Source organism: Limulus polyphemus, unplaced genomic scaffold (assembly GCF_000517525.1).
Source record: "Limulus polyphemus unplaced genomic scaffold, Limulus_polyphemus-2.1.2 Scaffold763, whole genome shotgun sequence".
NCBI lineage: Eukaryota > Metazoa > Arthropoda > Merostomata > Xiphosura > Limulidae > Limulus > Limulus polyphemus.
Window position 1 is genome coordinate 377,755 of NW_013666373.1, and position 23,164 is coordinate 400,918.

At 29.3% G+C, this 23,164-nt stretch overlaps 1 protein-coding gene across 4 annotated transcripts in view; it reads left to right on the forward strand.

Moving 5' to 3' along the window:
- LOC106460391 (bifunctional heparan sulfate N-deacetylase/N-sulfotransferase-like) overlaps positions 1 to 22,215 on the forward strand; it is a 78,615-nt gene extending 56,400 nt beyond the window's left edge. For 3 of the 4 annotated variants that reach the window (XM_022387108.1, XM_013920081.2, XM_022387107.1), the window contains exons 10-17: positions 1,972 to 2,100; positions 3,209 to 3,391; positions 5,477 to 5,573; positions 8,253 to 8,376; positions 8,544 to 8,718; positions 13,444 to 13,614; positions 13,878 to 13,987; positions 18,154 to 22,215. In XM_022387108.1, coding sequence (XP_022242816.1) covers positions 1,972 to 2,100; positions 3,209 to 3,391; positions 5,477 to 5,573; positions 8,253 to 8,376; positions 8,544 to 8,718; positions 13,444 to 13,614; positions 13,878 to 13,987; positions 18,154 to 18,373 — 1,209 coding nt within the window. In that variant the 3' untranslated portion in view covers positions 18,374 to 22,215. Of the gene's footprint in view, positions 1 to 1,971; positions 2,101 to 3,208; positions 3,392 to 5,476; positions 5,574 to 8,252; positions 8,377 to 8,543; positions 8,719 to 13,443; positions 13,653 to 13,877; positions 13,991 to 18,153 lie in introns of those variants that run through there. The other variant, XM_022387109.1, reaches the window with a different exon arrangement.
- The last annotated feature ends 949 nt before the right edge of the window (positions 22,216 to 23,164 follow it).

Genomic DNA, 23,164 nt, shown 5'->3' on the forward strand with positions numbered 1-23,164 from the left:
TATATATATTTTTTCAAATCTTAATGTCTTAAAGTTTCATACAAGGTTAATTGTTACATCAAATATCACACTTTACCTTAAGCTAATAACTCCTGGCTCATACCAAAGACTGTAGATGTAGTGTCTCCTTCCATCTTACCATGTGATAGGTGACAGTGACATATGTTTATATGATGACGGGGATCTACAGTCATGTAAAGATTTGTAGTTGCTTTGCATAAATAAATATCTTATACAAAATTTTTTAATGTGAAGTTGAAGAGTCAGAAGTGGTAAAATTAGGTTTATTTCTTGGCCAATATCTCAAAGTAAGCTTAAGTTACATATCTAAATTTTATTTTAACTGATGATTATTAATATCATTAAATGATTTCAAATGTATCTTCCTTTTTTTTTGGTACATTCATATTTTTATAAATATATTGTATTGATGATTCTAAAACGATACTTGCTAAGCTTAAATTTTTTTTGTTCTATTTTGGGAACCATATTAACATTTTGAACAGTTCTTTAATTAACTAACTTTTCCTTCAAGGCTTTTTGTTTGAAGTTTTAACATGTGATTGTAAATACATTGATTATTTTTTAAGTCGCATATATGTGAAAACAACACTGAAAGCATTCATAATATTCATTAATTACTTGGGAAGATTCTGAAACTTGGAGGTTAGAATTGTGGATAATTTTAATCTTGATATCTAAGGATATTGTGAAAGAGAGTAGAAGGGTGTAGTTGTTTAGTTTGTGTATAATAAAATGTATAAACACAAAGAAAGTACATTTTCCTCCAACTTAAGTAAAAAATTATTTAAAAGGGTAGTATCAGTATGTGTGAAACAAAAATTGTTAAAACATCTATATGTTGTGATACAAGAGAAAGAATAGTTTTTCATGTATCATATATAATTTTGAGAAAATGTGTCTAAAATGTTGACATTCTTTACTTTCACTTCTAAGTTCTTAAAAAAACTTGTACTAAGAAAGGTTATAAACAATTATTGGTTTTCTTTTAACTTCTGTGTTGTAGTTATGTTATCAAAATACTGTGTACTTATTACATCTGTGTTTGTGACTTTTAAAAATTGGAACTGAAACATTGCTTTCCTTTTGTGTTTTGAATAATTATATTTAAATTAATCTGTAAATGGATGACAGTTATTCTTTGACACAAATACAACATTTTATTTATACAGTTATGAAACTGTTATGCATTAATTTATTACTAACTTGTGATCCTTATCAGGAATAATTTTTCTGGTTAAAGTGAAACCATTCAGTTACTACACATGATTTGTGAAAGCAGAAACCCTCCTGATTCCTTACTGTAGTTCCTCAACTGAACATATTTTCTTAAATTAGTTAAATTAATATATTGTGTCTGTTTTATTATTATTTTGTATTAATAATCTCAACTGCATCCTCACTTTAGTTGAAAGTTGTTATATTGCCATTATTTAGTTTTATACCCTATTACAAAGAGACTAATTTTTTTTTTCAAATCTCTAATCTACCTCAAAACAAATTACTTTCATTTTTATTATTTTGAAATAAATGCTTATTTTCTGTGCATATTAACATTGTTAGTTTTAAGGTTGTTTTGCCTTTCTAAATGAAAGTACTAGTTTTTCTCCCCTATTTGTTGTACACTTCAATCATTCCTATTAATTAGAAACATTTTATCCTCTGTTGTGGTTCTAGTTTAAGTTCTGATTTTAAAGCCATTGGTTGTATGTTAATTTTTGTCATTATTTTTCTTGTGTTATGTTTCAAGCAGTTGCTTTAACTATTACCATAATTGAGTGAAAGTTGTTCAAACTTGGGCATGTTCATCAGTGAATGCATGTGTGTGGGTAATAAATGGGAGTATTATTAAAAAGAAAAATGCATACACTATTATAGTTGCTAATAATCTTAATTGAAATTTTAAAAAAATAACGTTTATTAAACTTTTTTTTTTTTTTACTGTTACAGGTTCTTCCAAGACAAACTTGTGGTCTATACACTCATACAATTTTTCTCAACAAATACCCTGGAGGTCCAGCTCGCTTGAAGAATAGTATTTATGGTGGTGACCTCTTTTCTCTTTTTGTCTACAACCCAGTAAGTTTTTAAAATGTACATTTGAATATTTGACTAAGTAATGATTTTTTATTTTACAGCCTTCTTTTCAAAAAATTGAAGAAATTCTGCATAGGCATATATGAAAGAGATACTGAGCATGCTTAGTGGTTAGTTTGCTTCAACTGTGATTCTGAGGGTTCTTGATTTGTATCTTATTGCCACAAAAACATGCTCCACACTATGTGAGAATGGGTTTGCAATAAGAGTGACAGTCAAATCCCACTGTTTGGTCATACAAGAGTTGGTGGTGGGTGTTTATATTTAGCTACCTTCCCTCTAGTCTGTCAACTCAAAATTAAGAATTGCTATGCACAAAAATTGTAAAGAAATAAATGTGATAGAAAATGTAATTTCACAAATTTTTATATAATTCCTATTTAAAAATAAATATAAAGTAAGGTATTTCATTTAATCCATTTTAATTTCATAATGCATTTTATGCAGGTGAAAATATCCTTTAAGTACATAAATAGTTCAGTTGAGGTCTGATTTTGAAATAGTTTTTAGTTCAGTTTGAACAAAAGCTTCAATTTGTATTTTAATACTCTGTTGTATCAAATATTATTTTGCTTGGCATTATATGGTGCGAAATAGCTGTTTCAATTTTTAGCCTCAGCTCATAGAATGGCTCAGAGTTTTTCAAGTACAAACTTTTAGCTCTTAGCTCTGGCATTTCTTGACTGATTTGAGATCTAATTACAGTTTTGGACTCAGGAGGTCAAACCTGTGATTGACAATGCTCAAGGTCTCATAGGTTAATTTATTCTAATGATGCCTAAAAAAATTTCAATTTGGTATGAGTAATAAAATTGAATTGGTATACACGTGCCTCATGCTTGGTATTGCTGCGACACAAAAAAACATAGCTAAGAAAAAAGATGTTATAGATTAATTTACTCTTATTCTGCCTAAATGAATTTCAAGTGCCATGGTTTTTATTAGTCACTAGTATATTCTATTTTTATATATTTTCAAACTGTGTGTGGGTGTACATACGTACATATATTTATTTATAATATATATATATATATATATATAATTTACTATTTTTCAAAATATTAAGTTATTGCTAACTTTGCTGTTACAGATTAATGTATTTATGACCCATCTGTCCAACTATGGGAATGACAGACTGGCACCTTATACTTTTGAATCAGTAGTAAAGTTTGTCAAGTGCTGGACCAACCTTCGACTGTTCACTGTCCCTCCTCTTAAGTTAGCTGAAAAATATTTTGAACTGTATCCAGAAGAGACTGATCCTGTGTGGATAGTAAGTTAAGCAATATCTTATACTTCAGTGAAACTTGTGTAGCTGGATATAAAAGTGATATGTGATCATCAGTCTTTTTCATCGAATTGAAAATAATTATTGTAGTGTGAACACCAGTATGGTAAAAGATGGTTTAGGAAACTTTTTTAAAGAGAGCTTAAAAGCACCATAAAGATTTGAGGTCTCACATATTCAGTTAAAATCAACTTAATGAAGCTATGCATGTAAACTAGGATTCATTTGTAGTTTAGACACTTGTGTAGTTCATAATTGGTATTTGGGTAAAAACGGCTTTTTATCGGGTAAAGACTGATCTCTTGTAAATAGCTCTGCTGAAGTGTTAAAGAAAAACCTTTTGTTAGATAGAAAAGTTCCTAACATGTTATTGAAATAAAATCATGTGCAAAAATTAAGTTTTAATTCAAACTGAAATATATTGTATTTATTGATCAGCATCAACGTATTTAATAAGTCCAGCTTGGTAGAAAGGTGTAAACTTTCTTTTAAGTGTGCCATAGTAGTGAGGAATCAACTTTACACTTATGACCAAGATACTTATTTTACATTAGTGAGCACTTCTAGAAAGAAATATTTTAAGTATATTTTTATCCATTATTGTATACTTTCCATTATACTTATTAAAAAGTAAAGCATAATTTGATTCAAATGTAGATTCTCATAGGTATTCAGGTATAAACTCCTTGCTAATTAACTGCTAAGTCTGAAAGATCCATTAGTTATCTAAAACCTTTTTTGTTGGTAGTAAGTCATACCATTTGTATAATAATGGAAATTATTATCATTTTAAAGAGTACTGAAAATCAACAACATGTTTGTCTGTGAGAGAATAAATATCATTGGTAGTATTTCTGAATATTGTGTGCAGAGATTTCCAAAATAATAATATTCAATAGGTTCAGTTGTTTACTTCATTGACTGATTTTCATTGTTAGGTTTGTCTTGTAGCATTTATTACTGTATAAATATATGTTCCTCTTATCAAGTCTCAAAGTGTTATACAAATAATTTTTAGCATGAATTGTGATTTTGTAGTGTTTGTATGACTGTTATAACCTATTGCATAAATCATAAATAAATTGCATACATCTATGTTCTTTTAGTATTGTATGTGAGTATGTATGTTTGGTTTATCATGTTTAACTTTTTGTACTTAAGGTTTTTATTGTTTTGTGTAAAGTGTACTGTATCCACTTATAATTTCTCAGCTTAATTAACAAAACACTATTAAAAGAGTAATTCAACAGTTTAAGTATGGTATGAGTAAATTATCATTACTTTGCAATATTTGTGTGTGCTATGTGTGTGTAGTATGTACAGTACTTTGCAAAAGAGTTAGGACACAGTCAAAAATTAGACTTCAGGCTACTCTCAAAGTACAATGGAAGATAACTCACAGGTAAAACATCAAAATTTTATTAATCTTCATATTTAGTATAACAGAAACTCAGTGGAAGTGCTTGAGTTCACCAAACAGTTAGTATTTTGTGTGTCCCCCTTTAGCTTTATTAACTACAGACAGTCTTTCAGGCATTGTTGCAACATATTTAATCAAAGTGTTTTTTGGGATTTTACTCCAAATGTCTCTAATACACTCCCATAAAGTTTCTTTGGAAGTTACTTTTTATATGTCAAGTTCTTGATCTATCAAATCCCAAATCTGTTAAGTTGGGTTGAGATCGAGGCTCTGTGGGGAACATGGTACAAGTATATGAGAATTCTAAGAATAAGTATTTTCACCATGGCTCATTCAACTGTCAACATGGATCAGTGAAGCATTACCATAGTGTTGAAATTTACATTCTCTAATGGCATGGAAGAATTAGCTCCATAAAATGGAAAGAATGACAAAATATTCTCTTCTCCTAACACTTTTGCACAGTACTGTATTTGCATGTGATATAATACAGTGAACAAATTATCATATTTATATGTGCTTTATAATACAATAATTTTGACAGCAGTGATTAAAAGATTTTTTTCTAAATTGATAGTAAAATTTACCTCGCCAATACTGATTTTACGCATTGCTTATTAATGTATTTATATATTTATTATGATATTTAGAATCCTTGTATTGACAAACGTCATAAATCCATTTGGTCAAAGACAAAGACGTGTGATCAACTTCCAAAATTTTTAGTTATAGGACCACAAAAAACAGGTATTGTTTTCTCTCACTTTCTACACCTTTGGAAGAAATGTACAGTAGTATCATATTTGTATATTGTGTTTTCTGTTTTCATTATTTACCATGTACACATTTTGATACTATCACAGTTTTCAGGAAGTAGATGCTACTACAGAAACAAATATTCTCCTGATGGTTATTTTTAGGTACAGGACAAAAGACAGTTTGCCTAATGTAACTTTTTTGCATCGAAACTGATTAAAAGTCCAACTTAATGGAGAGAGAGAGAAATGGATTTAGTGTGTACATATCATTAATTCTAGACTACTGTATGTTTTTTTTTATTGCTTTTTGGCATACAGTATGCAATGGAAATAATTATATAAAAAGTGAAAAAGGAAGTCTAAGATTCAAATATAATGAGGTTGCTTTCCTTGTCTGTTGTGTAAAAATGTACTGCATCAAGTACAGTTATGTTAATAATTCACACTGTGGTTGGCAGGCATTCAACCAATAAGACAATGTCACATCAGCATAATATAAAAGCACAGGAAGTCATTCTATTCTAGAGCCCCCCAGTGGCACAGTGGTATGTCTGCAGACTTACAACGCTAGAAACCGGGTTTTGATACCCGTGGTGGGCAGAGCACAGATAGCCCATTGTGTAGCTTTGTGCTTAACTTCAAACAAACCAAATCTATTCTAGAAGTAGTGTGATGAATGAATTTATGGGTCCTAGGACAAAAATGCCTCATGACAAATGTATAAAAACCAACGTTTTGGTTGGTGAAGTCTAATGTAGGCAACAGATTGAGCTGAAATTTCCTGTTTCAGTCTAAAGAGGGTATGTGAAACTAGTACTGTTAATGATAGAAGTGAACAAGGTAAAATGCCCAAACTCTTTAAAAGTTATGATATAACTTAGGATAGCTTTTTACATGATATACGACAGTCCATAAGAGCTCTTGCTAATTACATAGCTGTAAGTATAGGTATAAATGTTACCTTCAGAATGGTATGATACACATTAGCACAGAGTGCCTCAATGGATGTGTAGCTGTTTAAAAAATAACTGCTTAGTATAGAGAGAGAGAGAACCAAACCAAAAGATTGAAATGTGCATCAGGCTTTAAACAATAGAATGAGAAAAACTCAAGGGGATGCTCTTTGTAGGTGAATGCAAACTAAAATTGTTTGGAAACAGTCAGTCATAGTTTGTTGGATTGCAGAGAAGAAAGCAGTATCATGGTCTCAACACATGACATCTACAGTGAAACATGTTGGGAAATCAATACTATTGTGGGCTGCATCTTAGCCAGTTGTTGCAGATAACTAAAAATTGATGGAACCATGACTGCTGACAGGCATAACCAAATTCTTATTCATACGTCTCCAGAAACAGTTAGGCATGGATTATCATCTAGTAAGACGGTGATCCTAAGCATGCACCAGATGTGGTGAAATGATACCTCAAAGGAAAAAAAAGAGGCCAATGGAGCTTTTGTAACCATGGGTTCTCCTGCACAATTAATATTAATAATGTTTTTAAGGCTATATCTGCTTAAATGGAAACTGAGAAAGTTTCACAGTGGCCAAACAACTAGGCTGTAGTGTTGAGAATAATACAGAACATTTATAACAGTATTTCACAATCATATTTTAATAAACTTAGGATAGCATAGAAGCAAGGTGTACTGTTGTGTTTAACCCTCAAGATACAGGTAGGTAAAAATACACATGTCACAATTTTCACAGAGTTACATTCAAAATTTAATAAAACTACTTTATTATCAGCATATGTCAATAAATATGGAATCAAAACTTAGTTAATAAAACAAATTATAATATTGTACAAGTTTAATTTCTTAATTCAAAAGGTAATATTTCAATAAATTCTCAATCTTCTATTAAGTGTATCATGTGACACTTGTTTACTCTGAATTGCCCACTTAAACATTCTTACCATATCTATTTTAGTTTCTGGACTTTAGTACAAATTACAAACTTACAGTGTAGATATTGCTGAGACATAATTTAATTTTATAGCCTTAATCATCTCAATTTATGGAAATATAAACCAGAAAGTCAAGCCCTCAAGGCCACACCCTCATATCACTTGCTGTCTTTCAAAAATATCACTATTTCTTTCTGACATTTGCTACTACATTATTTAAAATCATTAGAAAGCCTTTGAATTATATGGCCTATAGAATCAAAGATTCAGTAACAATTAATACTTGTTTGTGACTATGTGTATTACCTTTGTGTTTGTATAGTTATTTTAAGTTGTAAGAAACAGGAATAAATTAGAGAATAGTTGTTAGTCACAGAAAAAACAACCTAAAATACAAATGTGGCATTTTAAACTAAGATTGGCCAATATAAGGGCTGTCTTCATAGATTACTTAACTAGCTCAGCTGAAAACTGTCTGAAATTAAAAATAAATCATAGAAAAACTATAATTTATTCATTTGTTTTACAAATTCCTAGAAAATTGTGAAAAATAAGTGTTTTCAAGCTTAATTTTAGGAAAATATAAATGTGATTATATTTTGTTTAGTGAAAAATAGTTAACAGTTTTGAAACATATTTTTTTTGCAGTTAGTAATCATGGGTTGAATTTAAAAGTACAAAATTATTTTATGTACTAAGGAAAAAAATTATTGCATGGACATACTGGAATGATAGACTTTGGATTTATTCCTTCTTAGGAACAACAGCATTGTATACCTTTTTGACCATGCATCCAGCGATTGTAAGTAATTATCCCAGTCCTGAGACTTATGAGGAAGTGCAGTTTTTCAATGGAAAGAATTATTATAAAGGACTTGACTGGTAAGATTGTAATCATTAGAATAAGTTTTAACCTTAACAAAAACTTTCATAACATTTGTGTTAAAACCACGTTTAAAGGAGTTTGCAGCAAAATACTATCACATCATAATAGTAATATTTCATTCCATATTTTGTTCTTATGTTAATGTAGTATGTCTTTTTCAAAGGTATATGAACTTCTTTCCTGTTCTTAAAAATTCCTCATCACTGTTCTTGTTTGAAAAGAGTGCTACTTATTTTGATGGCGAACTTGTGCCAATGAGAGTCAATTCTTTGCTACCTTATGCCAAGCTTGTCACCATTCTGATTAGTCCTATCAAAAGAGCTTATTCATGGTACCAAGTAAGTAAAATTCTAGAGGCTGTGAAATTTAGTGTAGTTTTATAAATATTCAAGTTAATTAAAAAAAAATGTAACAACAAATTGTGCTTTATTTCTGCTTAATTTACTAAATTGCTAATATAGTGTATATCTCGTATAGTTTATGATTAGAGATTATTGCTGATTTAACGAATTTTTATGAAAAACAAATAAACAGTATTATACTCATTTCTCAACTTGTAGTAGTTTGTTTTCTCAATGACAAGCTAATTTAGTATGACTTATAAAATTCTCCATAATTTCATCTGTTGATTAGTTTGTACTAGTTTAATAATTACTTTGCTAATGAAGATTTGTAGAACCCTCATCTGGTAGTGAAAGTTTTAAAGAAACATTGTGTTTCTGTATCACATTACACTTTTATAATGGGTTTATTAGTTTTAGAAGCTTATGTTTAAAGGTATATATAATAGTTACACATCAAAGTTTATCTGGTTGAAGTAACAAAAACTTGAAGTGTTTAACAAATCATTGAGTGGCCTTTTAAAGTAACAAATTAACACAAATTTTTTGGTTAAAGGTAAAGGTCGCAGGTCATAATGGAAATTCCTTAGGTGAAATGATGGAAATGGCCAGACAAATAATAATTGTCTCCACAAAGAGACATACCGTTTTTTTCTATTATTTCTTCTTCTTCCAAACACTTTCAGTCGACCGCTATTCCTTCATTTCTTGGTAGATTGATTTGAAACTTGGTAGGGTTATACTTTGGTCCATTACACCCAGACACCTTATTCATTTTTTTATGATTTAGTCCTTTTTAAATTTTATGGGGTCAAAGGTAAAACAATCCATTTTGGGCAGTCATATTTACAGTGATCAAGATGAAAATTGTCACAAATATAAATTTTTATTTACCCAACACATTGACTTACAAAAAAAGTTGGATTTGCCCATTTTGAGTCGCAGCTCACAAAGAAAGCCTAATTTTGGGGGTTTTATCAATTACTTGTCCATGTTTTGACTAATTTACATGGTACAAATATACTTTTCTATAGGTCCCACACATTGATATACAAAAATGGTGGACTTTCCCATTTTTAATAATTATTGGGGATTCAAGATTCCACAAAAAAGTATGATTTTAGGGTTTCTTTTTGACAATTACCATATTTTGTTCAATTTACATGGGATTTGGTACAAAGATATCTTTCTACAGTTTTCAAACAGAGATATAGACAATTTTGGAATTTTTTGTCTTTTGCTCAATTTTTCAGTGAGGAAAGCACAACTTGGGAGTTTTATGAACTATTCATGTGTTTGGTTTCTCAACCAACTTACATGGGATTTGGTGAAAAGATACCTTCTTGCAGGCCCCAAGCAGTGATATAGACTGTTTTCGATTTTTCTCTGTCATGGAGGGATTGCATGGTGGAGACGTGTTGCATTCACCCACATTGGCTTCTTTAATTACAATTGTATTGCCTTCTTAATTAATCAAAATTCAGATTAAAGCTCTGGACATTAGCTGTTGTATCATGAAACTTCTTACTTAACATTGTACAGCAAATCATATTTCCTAACTTGTACAAAATAGTCTTATTTGATAGGGAGTGATGAATCTGGTTCAGATAGTAATGTATCTTTTGTGTAACTGAACTCTAAGGTCAAAATAGATATAAAGTGAATTTTCTTTAAAATGCCCAAATAACTGTTAATAATTATATTACATGTTAAATGCAACAACAAAAAAATGTTATATCCAATACTCAAAAGGATATTCATGAATCTTGGTTGCCAGTCACCTCAAAAACAATGGGTGAACATGTTGTGTGATGTTAAATCTTGATTTATTACCTAATAACTTTTCATGTTGTAGAAAGATGTATATGTATAGAGGTATATACAAGCTGAATGTCTGTCATATATTGAGAAATAATGATTAATTTTCCTTCTCAAAATTATATCTAAATAAATGTCTTATTAACATATTTTTTACAAATTAATTATAATCTAGTAACAATATACGTATGGAGAATGACTATCCTCTTTCCAGTGTTTCACGAAAACAGAATTTTTTTATGTATATTTCATCTCCATTAAGTATTGCTTGGTTAGCACTTTGATTTATGTATATTTTTAAGTTATGTTCAAATGTTCTTCTTGATAAATCTTTATTGATTGAAACATGGGAAAAACTGATTCAATTTTATTACTCATCACGTTCTCTAACAACCCACCCTTATAAGCCCAAAGTAGCAAATCTTACATTTTATATGTGTATGGCTGGAATAATTTCAAAAAGACAAACTTGCTTGTTATGGCCAAAAGAGCCATCGTTTTGTGCTACATGCATATTACTCAGTACTGCAATGGCCAAGATATCTGTGTGACAAATGGGCAAATTTTCATATGTATGTATTTTTTTTTCCTATCGTACTATTAGGTAAACATAAAACACACTAGATCTGAACTTCAACTTTATTTAAGCAGTTTCTTTATATGTTTACACATGTTTTGCAAGGTAAAAGCAAAATTAGATAACTCCAAAAATTGTTTAAAAAATATGAATGTACTGATGTTGAAAACAATGTGTCATTTTGACTTGAAAAATTGTTTGTTAGGCATTTAAATATAGATAACCTCATACCCTTTGAAATCTCTTGTATTAAATCCCAGAAAGGATGGTCTGGTAATGCTTATACTATTTCTTATGTAAACCATTACAAAAATGTATTATTATGAATAATCACCAAATCTCAAACCTTCATACCAAAATTATCATTACCAAGTTGTTCATCCAGTGTTTTAATTTTTGTTGCTAATGGTTGAGTTAATACAGTGTCAAACAGAATGTCATGTACAAGTCTGCATTAGTTAAGTCAAGTGTAAATGCATGCATAAATTGCAAATCGAGGAGGTATGGCTACCGTGAAGGACTAGTTTATTTGCATTATTGTGTTTGATATAATCAGTCAAACCCTAGTGTGATCATATATGATCCCTGCACAAGTAAGTATTTCAACATTACAAAAAAAACGTTTTTAAGTTCAACTAGAAATAAAATTGACATATATGCTTTGCAGAAATATTTTCACAATTACTGTTCTCTGCCCAATAAATAAAGTGGTGTGTAAAGTGATTGGCTCTAAAAATATATATGTTTATGACGTATGTTTCTTTCATTCAGAAATATGTTAGTTTTATGCTGAATCGGAAGGGAATTATTGCCTATTAAATATTGTTTAAACATTAAATACAGAAAAAACTAGGTTATATTAGGTTGTATATGTTCTGACTATAGACTGTCCTTACTTTATTTAAAGATAACCAATGATAAAACAGAGGCTATTCAGAAGACTGCTGTTGGGTAAATAGGAGAACACTTAAAGATTATCTTGGGTACATAAAAAGGAATTAATAAACAAATGAATAAAAAACTAAGTCTCCATTTTTGTGCTAATACACATCTCAGTTAAACCTTTAAACAATACAATTCATAATGGGAGCATTCGTTTTTGTTACAAACTAACTTTTAGTGAAACTTTTGATGAATAATAGTGGCAACTGATAATCTGATTTGATGAGTAATGTTTTATTATTGAAGATCTAAGAATTTTTATATTGGTGACTAAGAGATGGGGCTGAATTCTCAATACTACAAGTATGTATTTACTACCTTATAAGCCATGATTGTTTACCAATTACACATATGTTACAAACTTGTTAAAACCTTGATATAGAGTAAACATTAATGTCCTACAGTTAAGTTTCATTGTTACTTAAATCTAATATCATCTTTTAAATATAAGTTTATGTTAAGTTCTTATACAAAAAAAAATGTTCTTCATTTAACCATATAAATATTCAACTGGTCATTGTGGAACATGTGTAAAAGTATTTTGCTACAGACAAAAAGTGTTTGATCTTTAATCAGTGACCAATGATTGTTTTGTTCTGTGGACTTTCAACAGTAACAAAAGCTAGTATCTTTTCCATATTAAAATATAAATGAATGGGATCATACAGAAAACATAGCCCTGTAACCTACAATTACAGCCAAATAAATATTTAATATTTTGAGAATGTAATTGAACAGCAAAGAGGATAGCATAAAAATACTGTATATCGCTTAAAGCTTCATGATACGAAATTCAGATTAGTGTAAGCCAGTGATGTCATGCATGACTATTGATATAAGTGTCTTGTTTTTGTAAAAAAGCTTAAGATTTGAACTAAATTCTTCTCAGTATATTTCATTTTATGATATTAGCAGTAAAGATAAGTATTAAAATTAGAGGTTGAATTATTTTAGCAGAATCTTTATTTCATTATACCTACTAGAATTTGGGTAATATGAATAAAAAAGCTTAAGATTTGAACTAAATTCTTCTCAATATATTTCATTTTATGATATAGCAGTAAAGATAATAGATAAGTATTAAAATTAGAGGTTGAATTACTTTAGCAGAATCTTTATTTCATTATACCTACTAGAATTTGGATAATATGAATAAAAAACTTATGATTTTTAAAGTAATATTTATTGGAAGAAAGTACAGTATGACTTCTCTAAGTAGGAATTTATGTAATGTTTTCCTGAGTTCATACTGTTATCCATTACAAAGATCAAAAGCATGGTAAGCAGCTGTATTGTATTTAAAGTAACAACCTGTTAGAAATCTGCCATATTATCAGGATAATATTTTGAAGAGCATTAAACAGTAATTTTTTTTTTCTTTTTAGCATATGCGTGCCCATAAGGATCCCATAGCATTACGTTACACATTCTATGATATTGTAACTGCTAACGAGACTTTTCCTAAGAGTGTGCGAGAGCTTCGTAACCGGTGCTTGAACCCTGGACATTATGCTCAACACCTGGAAAGATGGTTGTCTTATTTTCATCCAAGACAAGTATGATTATCTTAGAGAAACTTTCTACTGCCATTCAGGTATCAATTAAAAGAACAGAATACAACTATAATAAAATGATGAATAGTTGTACTCTAAAAGAATGGAACAAAAAAAAAACAGTTGACTAGATTCCTTGTAGAGGAGTTGATGTTTCTAAATTTTTTATACAGTAGGAGGAACATCCTTTTATTATTGTTTAAACACAGTAAAACATTCCAAGAGACCTAGACTATTGACATCTTAATTGTGTTATTTCATTGTAGTTATTGATCATTGATGGAGAAGAACTCAAAGATGATCCAGCAAGTGTTATGAGCAGGTTTCAGCGTTTTTTGAGGATTAAGCCATTTTTCAGCTACCGGAATCGACTGAAGTAAGATATTTTTACACAGTAATACTAATTTTTAACTTAGTAATTATGTATAATTTGTGATAAATAAAATATAAAACACATAAATTTTAATTAATAAATAATAATTAGTAATTAATAAATTTTCATATTAACCATGAATGAAAGAATCCTTGACCCCTGTAGTTTAGATGAGTAGAGAATGCATTTTTAATAATTTCTTGCACACAAAAAATGGAAGTATTAAATTGTAGTTTTAATTTTTTTCAATATTATAATTTTAAAAGTAATCAGTAGTTGATTGACTTAGTTAAAATTGTGGTCATCCTAAATACACAATTTATTTTTAAATTTTAGATGTATAATATAGATGTGTAATTTACTACTCAGTGATACATATTTGTCAGGTTTTAGAGCATGTACTAAATATTTGATAACAATGTAAAGACAGTTAAACTAATTTTTCACTTTACTGCTTTAAGTGGGAAATGTGTGAAATTACTACTTAAAGTTTCATTCGTTAACAACATAAGATCAAGTTGTGACTTCAGAACAGATTTTCATACTGGGATAGCTAATGTGATCTATTATCTCTGAATTATATACAAAATAATAATAATAATAAATGTTCTCATCAATACATTTAAATCTGAACTGAATCAGGAGGATCACTCATCAAAGCTGTTACTTAAACTGTAATATCTAAATATTGGAGAGATTGTCCTTAACTCATTAACTGCAGATGATGGATATTTTCGTCATTGAAGTTCTATGGCTCAGCTGCGACTGATGGATATTTCCATCAGTCGCACATGTATAACTGTAACTCTATGCGAATGATGAAAATTACTATTAAATTGTGATTGATGGCAACTCAGTTTTATCTGTGAGTCAGAAAATGGCAACTGAGCTGCTCCTGCCACAGTTAATGGGTTAATAATCAACATTTTTTTCAGGTTGTTTTGTATATGTTGTAGTAAAATTATAAGATTGTCATTATTTTTGTTCAGGGGGTACTATATGACAATATTGATCCTATTATCAACACAAATATGTCAATACTCTGTAACTAGAAAACTATAAGTAGTGATAGTGACTAGGCTTGGATTTTGTTTACTTGCTTGTGATAAAGAAATGGTAAAGCAATAGAGGCCAGTGTTTTTGTAGTTATGCTTTTGAGTTATACTTTATACTTATAGTTAAGGATTTGTACCTTTAGTTTTAGTTACTTAGTTATTATTATAGTTAACTACATATCATTTTAGTTATTATTATATTTAACTGAGTCGTGACGACCTTGACATCTGTCATTTCAGTGTGAGTGAAAATACAGTTGTGCTATATTCTGTTTTGGTACAAATAAAAACAAGGCAATATGGGAGTAAGAATAAATTAGTTTTTTTAAGGTAAAGCATTATTCTTTCTTTGGAAATATTTGCAGAAATATTCAGTAAAAAATACTTTAGGTTTAGCTACGTGACTATTTTTGCATTTCTGACACATTCCATTCACACACACACACACGCGCACGCACAGGGATTTCAGTCAGACTGCTTGTTTCCCAATGCACGTGGATGTATGTCAGATAACTAAATAATTTTTGTTATCTTTATTCGTTATTATTATGTTATCATTTTATGTTTGTAGTTATAGTTATACTTGTTAACTAATGTGATTTATGTTCATTAACAGCATTTTTGTTATAGTTAACTGAAACAACACTGAACAGAGCATACAAATCCTGAGAGTTTGAACATGTGTCCTCAAAGTGCTCTTTCAGCAATCTCTAATATCCCAAACTTGAAAGAGATTTTTTAAGGAAATATTTGTCATATAAATTTTATATGGCCAGGTGGTTAGGGTGCTCGACTTGCAATCAGAGGATCGTGGGTTTGAATCCCCATCCCGCCATACATGCTCGCCCTTTCAGCCATGGGGGGAGTTATAATGTGACGGTTAATCCCACTATTCATTGGTAAAAGATTAGCCCAAAAGCTGGTGGTGGGTGGTGATGACTAGCTGCCTTCCCTCTAGTCTTACACTGCTAAATTAGGGATGGCTAGTGCATATAGCCCTCGTGTACCTTTGCACAAAATTAGAAAAAACAAAACAATAAATCTTGCATATAATTAAATTATATGTACAGTCTTCATTATCAATAAATATAGTATTTGTAATCTCATATTCTTGAAAGTAAGTGGTACATTTCTACTTGTCAGATGTGATAATTGGCTTATTAGTTAAAATATGACTCCTCACACCTAGATTGCTGGTCATATTTTACATCTGAGGTGTAATACTAGTTATATTGTGTACATCTCGTAGTGGATATTTTGTGTTTTTCTGTGTTTGATTTGGTTATTTATGTTCTGGGTTGAGTGAACTTTTTTTTGCATGGTTACTTATTTGATTTTGTGAATGGTGTTTGTTAATTTCATAATTGTACCTTGTGTCAAAAAGGAGGGCTAGGAGGATCAATATTTTAGGAAGGTAGTTTGTATGGATATACAATATACAAGTTTGAAAAAAAGTTTGTCCCAGAGTATTAAGTTTGTTTCTGAAGTGTTTATTAATCCAATAAACATTAATATTTATGTATTGACAGCAACTGACAGTAAGTGTATAGTAATCTTTTGTATATTTATGCTAAGCATTAATTTATGAATACTAGGCATCTTATCTAGTGTAGAAATATTGATATGAGGCTGTACAATAACAAGAATGTTGGGACAGTTATTGGTGTATGGTAGAATCTGATCTGCATTTGTTTGTATATAACTGAAATATTGGTATTTTGCTGATACGTTGTATATGTGTCATGCCTAGTTAATGTAATTTTTTGAAAGTTGTTCATATCATTGTTTTATATATATATATGCTGTAAGTATTGAAATACACACAAGTATGTCTGGAATGATAATTTTTGGAATATGTGTGTGGTAAGTGCAAAACAGTGTGTAACATATAGTAACTTCTTATATGTTCAGCAAGTATTGATATGTTTCAGTAATAATTTATTTATGATTGTTAAGTCTCTATATAAAATTAACAAATCTTGGACTTTGTATTACATCACTAAAAGGGTTTATCTTTCTGGTAATTGTTGGCATAAACTTAATGATAAAAGGGGGGTATCTCCTTCATATCAAAGCATAAAAAAACTGTTTTTCTTGGTAGCCTTACTGGGAATCCTTAATAGATTTGTCAATTTGGCTATAAAAGCTCATTTTAATAATATACTTACACATAAATATAACTTTTAATTGCAAATTTATAGTATTTTTTTTGTTATTTGTTCCAAAACAAATGTATTTCAATTTATCTAGGTAATAGGTATCTACTTGTGCCTTTGTAATGACATACTGTTCCTGGTTTTAGTTAGATACACATCTCAATTTCCAGATTTGCATTATAAATTACAGTTGTCTAGACCAATCTTACTTGTATCAAAACAAAAACTTTAATTATAATACCTTAGAAAATCAGTTGCAAATAAGATTATTTCTGATTGAAAAAAAAAAAATGCTTAAGATACTTAATCAGTTAATTAATGTTATATTAATTATGTAAATTTACATATATTACAATAAAAACAAATCCTATCCATTAATATGCAGTGGTCATATATTAGATGTTTCAAGAGTCTCCTTTGTTGATTAATTTCCGAGGAAATAAGTTATATTGTCAAACAAAATAAAAATGAGTAACTTGTTATATTCACCACAAAATTTGAAAAGTCATTTAACTGGTGTTATATAAGCTACTCTTTGAAGTATTAGATCTTTTTATAAAGGAACTCCTTCAGGCATGAAAAAAAATTGGCAATTATGAAAATACTTGATGAATTTAGGAGTAGATAAATATTTTTTGGTACAAGATATGAATTGTTTTAAACAAAATAGATATTTTATTATGATCCAAAACTTTATGCAAATTGTAGTGCCTTTGAAGCACCATCTATCCCCTCAGAGAGAATTAATCTTTGTCATATGATTTGACCAATTCACGATCATTTAGAAAATTTTGAAGAAACATTGTGTACTTCTTTTATGTACACAACTTTAGCTTCTGCTGTCTATGTAGAAAAGAAAAATAATTTAAACATAGCAATCAACTGAAACATTTAAATGCTTATTTAAAAATAAATAAAAAGTAATAATTCTAAACTTTATTTCCAAAACATTTTTTAGGTATAATCCTTCCAAAGGTTTCTTTTGTCCTGTTACCGAAGAGAACAGCGTGAAGTGTCTTGGGCATAATAAAGGTCGGAACTATCCTCCAATGGATTATAGAGCTGAGAAGTTCCTCTCTACTTTTTACTTACCTCATAATGTTGCCCTTTCAAAACTGTTAAATAAGTTAAGACAACCAATTCCTGAATGGTTAGAGAGGGATCTTTCTCGTGGATAGGTGAAGAAATGTTATTTAATACAGTCAGTTAGTTCTGAATAGTTAATGTGTTACCTCACTTGTAGGTATGTGATTAATAATGCTTGATAGAAACTTTCAGTAATGAGGCTACTTCAAATGATGGAAATAGTGTTTAATAATGACTCTTCCAATTCATAGTAGTTTCTCTGTGTCAGCTAGTATAAATAAGGGAGAGAGATCATCATAGTACTTATTTTCTTTAATTTCAAAATAGAGTATTTTATGTTATTATAAAAATTTATACTTGATAATATATATAACTGATGAAATTAATAAGGAAAAGGTAAAACCTCAGGTTCAAGATTAATAACCAAAAACAAAATGATGTTAGACCCTGTGTCACTGAAACAGTCCACACCTTGCCTCTACAAGTGTAATGAAATTGAAACTGTGCCATCTAGTGGCTGGTTTGATAGCACTTTCCAAGCTATTAATTTAATTGCACACTTTATGAAAAGTTTAGGAGTTTATAGCTTACATTTACGAATGTTTTTTTTTCTTCTTGTTTACAATATGAGATCATATCAACTGGTGATATAATTGTGTACTGTTCAGGCTTTAGTGAATATTAGTACAAGTAAGTGGTCACATTTAATGATAAATGTTTTAATAAGTTTGTGAGTCATAATATGAATCCCTGTGATGTTAAGATAATTGAATATAATGCATGAAAAGATATTATATCTAGTTACTTCAAATTATTTGCAGTAAACACATGAAGTATTATTCCATATTTTATTGAATACTGTAAAATAGGCATACATACCAATGTGTTTCTAACTAATAAAATATACCATTAACATTTGTGAATACAAACAAGTGATCCAATGGAAAATTTCTTGATACATAGAATTAACTGCACAGTAAAGCATTTAATATAAAACAGAGTTGATAATTGCAAATACTTTCATTTCCAAATTTTATGAATCTGTTACTTACCAATTCAGCATTCATAATCATAAAAAGTAGAGGTTTTTAGGGCATAGTGCAACCTGACTTTCATGTGGAGAATGGTTAGAGTGACAAGATATTTGAGACATTTCTATGCTGTATATGTGGCTGTTTTTGTTTTTTACACTAATGAGCATGAAACACCAATGATGCTGGGACAGTGAAGACTACTATGAACGTTATATTCCCTGTGTTTGTTGATAACACATATTTTACAGTGTTAAAATTATCATGCTATTTCTTGATAAACAATTTTCAAAAATTTGGTAAAATGCTGAAAAAGTAGATTGCAGGAGAAAACTTAGGAGATGTAACAAAGATTTGAAAGAAACGATAATGCTCGTGATTTAAAATGAAAACTTGCAGTCGATAATTAGTATGGTCGTTAAACTTGTAAAACCAAATTAGGAATGATGTCCATCACTTTGTTAGTTTTGCTCTTTTATATATAAATTTATAGAAAGCATATGTATGTACATATTGAGGCTCTGTATACAAGACAACTTGAGCAGCAGTATAGCTGACTTCTATTAAACCTGCTTCTTTGAGCACTACAGTTAGCCTTATTACACTTTTCATGCTGCGAATAGACTGTTGTAGAAACATAGCTTTTGATGATTTAAAGCAGCTGTGAAGAAAACGAAAAAAAAAAACTGTAGACAATCCAAAAGAAACATGTATGATAATAGGTAGTAGTAGTGTTTTAAACATACTTTTCTAATGGAGTATACAATAGAATACATACATTCATGTTAGCAGAAAGTGTCATAAATATATTAAGTATTTACAATGTTTTTGTTTTTTTTACTGACACATAAAACATAAAACTGTGTTTTAATATATTACATATATAATACAGTTTTCTAATGTTAATGATGGAAGTTAAAGAAGATAAACTTAATAAGTGGCTAAAAAAACAATGAAAGTGGCCAAACAAAAATTAACATGACTATTGAAAACAATGTATTTGTGTTGTAGACATTAACAGTATTATATATTTGAAAATGATGTTCTCAAAGAAGTTGTATACACAAACGTGTTATCAGTTAAACATTTTTTATGTTAAAAGACTACATGGTTTATAAACTACTTGTGTGTGTGTATGCTTTTAAATGTTATGGAAAAACAGGAAACCAAAATGACAGCTTTTGCTTTTTAGATGATAAAATTCACAAAAAAAAAATTAGGAAAAATATTTAGAGAATTTAGATTTGATTTTATTTGTCTTGAGATTTTCTATGTAGTAGCAATAGAACTTTAGACATAAGCATCATTTTATGAAGTTGATTATGCTAAAAGGATTCACAAAGTTTGTTAGGATTTATTTTTATTTTTTTTCTTATCTGAGGATAAATATACTTTCAATTCAGTTTATGTATACTCTAAAAGGTTGCAAGAAAACTTAATTTGCATTTGGATCAAGAAATACATCAAGAATCATCTTGAAACTTAAAAAACCCAGATTAGTTTATTTTTACATTAGTATTTGTTTCCAATGATTTTTATCATAGCTTTTCCATTTAAGTCTTGGTGGATCAGTGGTATGTTTACAGTCTTACAATGTTAAATCTGGGGTTCAATTCCCTACTGTGGACAGAGTGCAAAAAAACCAATCAATTGTGTAGCTTTTTGCTAAAAAAAAATTAAACCTGTAGTTAAATCTTATTTAAAACATTTAAAAAACAGGTAATCAGAAAAGGTGCTATTGGAATCAGTTTATGTATATGTGTAACATTAAACATGTTCTGTCTTACAAAGACCATGTTTCAGAAATATCTGGACTATTGCTCAGTTATGGATATATAGATATATATGTCAGATTTTAGAAAATCTAAGTACCTCTGCTGTCAAACTTTTTACAGAAAAGTTGATTGCTTTTTTCAATAACTGTATTAACATTTTTAAACTTATTGTAAAGTTTTTTTGATACTGTACATTTTGTATGATTTTACTTACCAACACTAAACCCGAGTTTAAAATTTTTTAAATATTTTTGAAGTTCACATAATTTGATGTTTAAACAATTATTAGACTCTTTGTATTAGAACTGAATGTTGTGCTTAAAGGAAGAGAAAGAGTTTATACATCCAAGCCTGTTTTGTTAAGCATTATTTTAATTTGGGTTTTTCGTTTTCATTTTCTTTTTTTGGTTGAAGTATAGATAAATTTTCATTTAGTATGCAAAATGTTCACCTTGATTAAACTAAACTATTGGTGTTATTTTAAAATTTTTAGCAAATTAGTATGTGTTTTTGCTAGTTTTTTGGAGTAAGAAACACTAACTTTCATCAGTGTCATATTTATTTCTTTGCATTTATTAGCAAAATACTCTACAGGCACTTACCTAGTTGTAGCTAAAACTTGTATCAAACTTTCTGTGGTTGTGATATTTTTATCTCAGTAGTATACAAGCATCTAATTGATCCTGGATAGTGATATTTTGTAGGAAAGCAGTATGTTTTAAAACTTTATGAATGTAAAATCTTTGTATGAAGTATGTGATTGAGTCAATCTGTTCTTGAGATATTCAAGAAAAGTATAACAGTCTGAGTTAGTGGCTCAGTTTTCATGAAGTAGCAGATCACCACTGCCAGACATAAATATTGCGATAACTACATGTAATAGCTAATGACTGTGAGAACTCCATATCAGTGATAGTAATTCATTGTAATGACTCATGATCATCCTCACAACTATTCTAAACTTACTTTACTAAATATTTGTTCATTGTTAGACTTAAAGAGGCTGTTACTGTACACGTGATTACGCTTATGTTGCTTTCTGTGAAAGCTAAGCTAAATGACTGAAATATCAGTGCACTTGTATTTTGAATTAAATAATTGTTGAAATAAATTGGATTTTATCATATATATATGTTGATGTTTATTTTTAATCGAGCTTACTATATTTCTATACCTATTTGACGATACAAACAATGTGCATGGTAAGCCATAATGTTTTAATTTTTCGGTGTAATAAAACTAGAATTTAAACTCTTGAATCCGAAATTTATTTTCATCTTACCAAGAATGAATAAAATGCAAATAGTTAGCATTAGTAGGACATTATAAATACTGGTAACTGTGGACTTTACTATTTAACTAAGCTTTTTAAGTTACACAAATAAATATAAACAAATTAAAACTCAAAATGCCTACATTTAGGATATGCTATTCAGTTTTCTGCCTATAAGTTTTGAATTACCAAATTTTCTCTTTAACTGTTACATTCACTTTAAACAAACATTTAAATGATAAGAGTGAAGTAATAACTAAAATAAGTAGTAGAAGAAAAAAAAAAGTTAGGCCACTATATACGTAAATAAATTAGTTTCACCCTGCAACATTTTAAAAGATTAAAGCTTCTACTTCAATATGGGAGCAAAAATTACTTTTCTATTGCGATTGGTACAAGAAGTATTTTCTGTTATAATTACTTCTACGTTTCTTTTTCAAATATGTTATATTCATTTACCTGGTTATTTAGTGGCATTACCCTTGGTTTATGACATTTGTACCATATTTAGTGATTTAATTGAAAGTTATTATGAATGTTAGCACTGGCTTCTTGAAAGTAGATATAATTGTAAATTTGAATCACCAAATGTTAAGTAAATAACAAAATACCACATACAACAGTAAGTTGAAATTTTTAAAGTAATAAAACTACTACTATCTGTTAAATCTTATTTTGTTTGCTTTAGCTGACGTTGAAGTAAGTACACTTAATATATTGTTACGTCTCTGGTCGTTTGTTAATTTCCGGGATAAATTCTTCCAGAGGAACTTCAGCGATACAAGTCCTTTCTTAAATAAAACT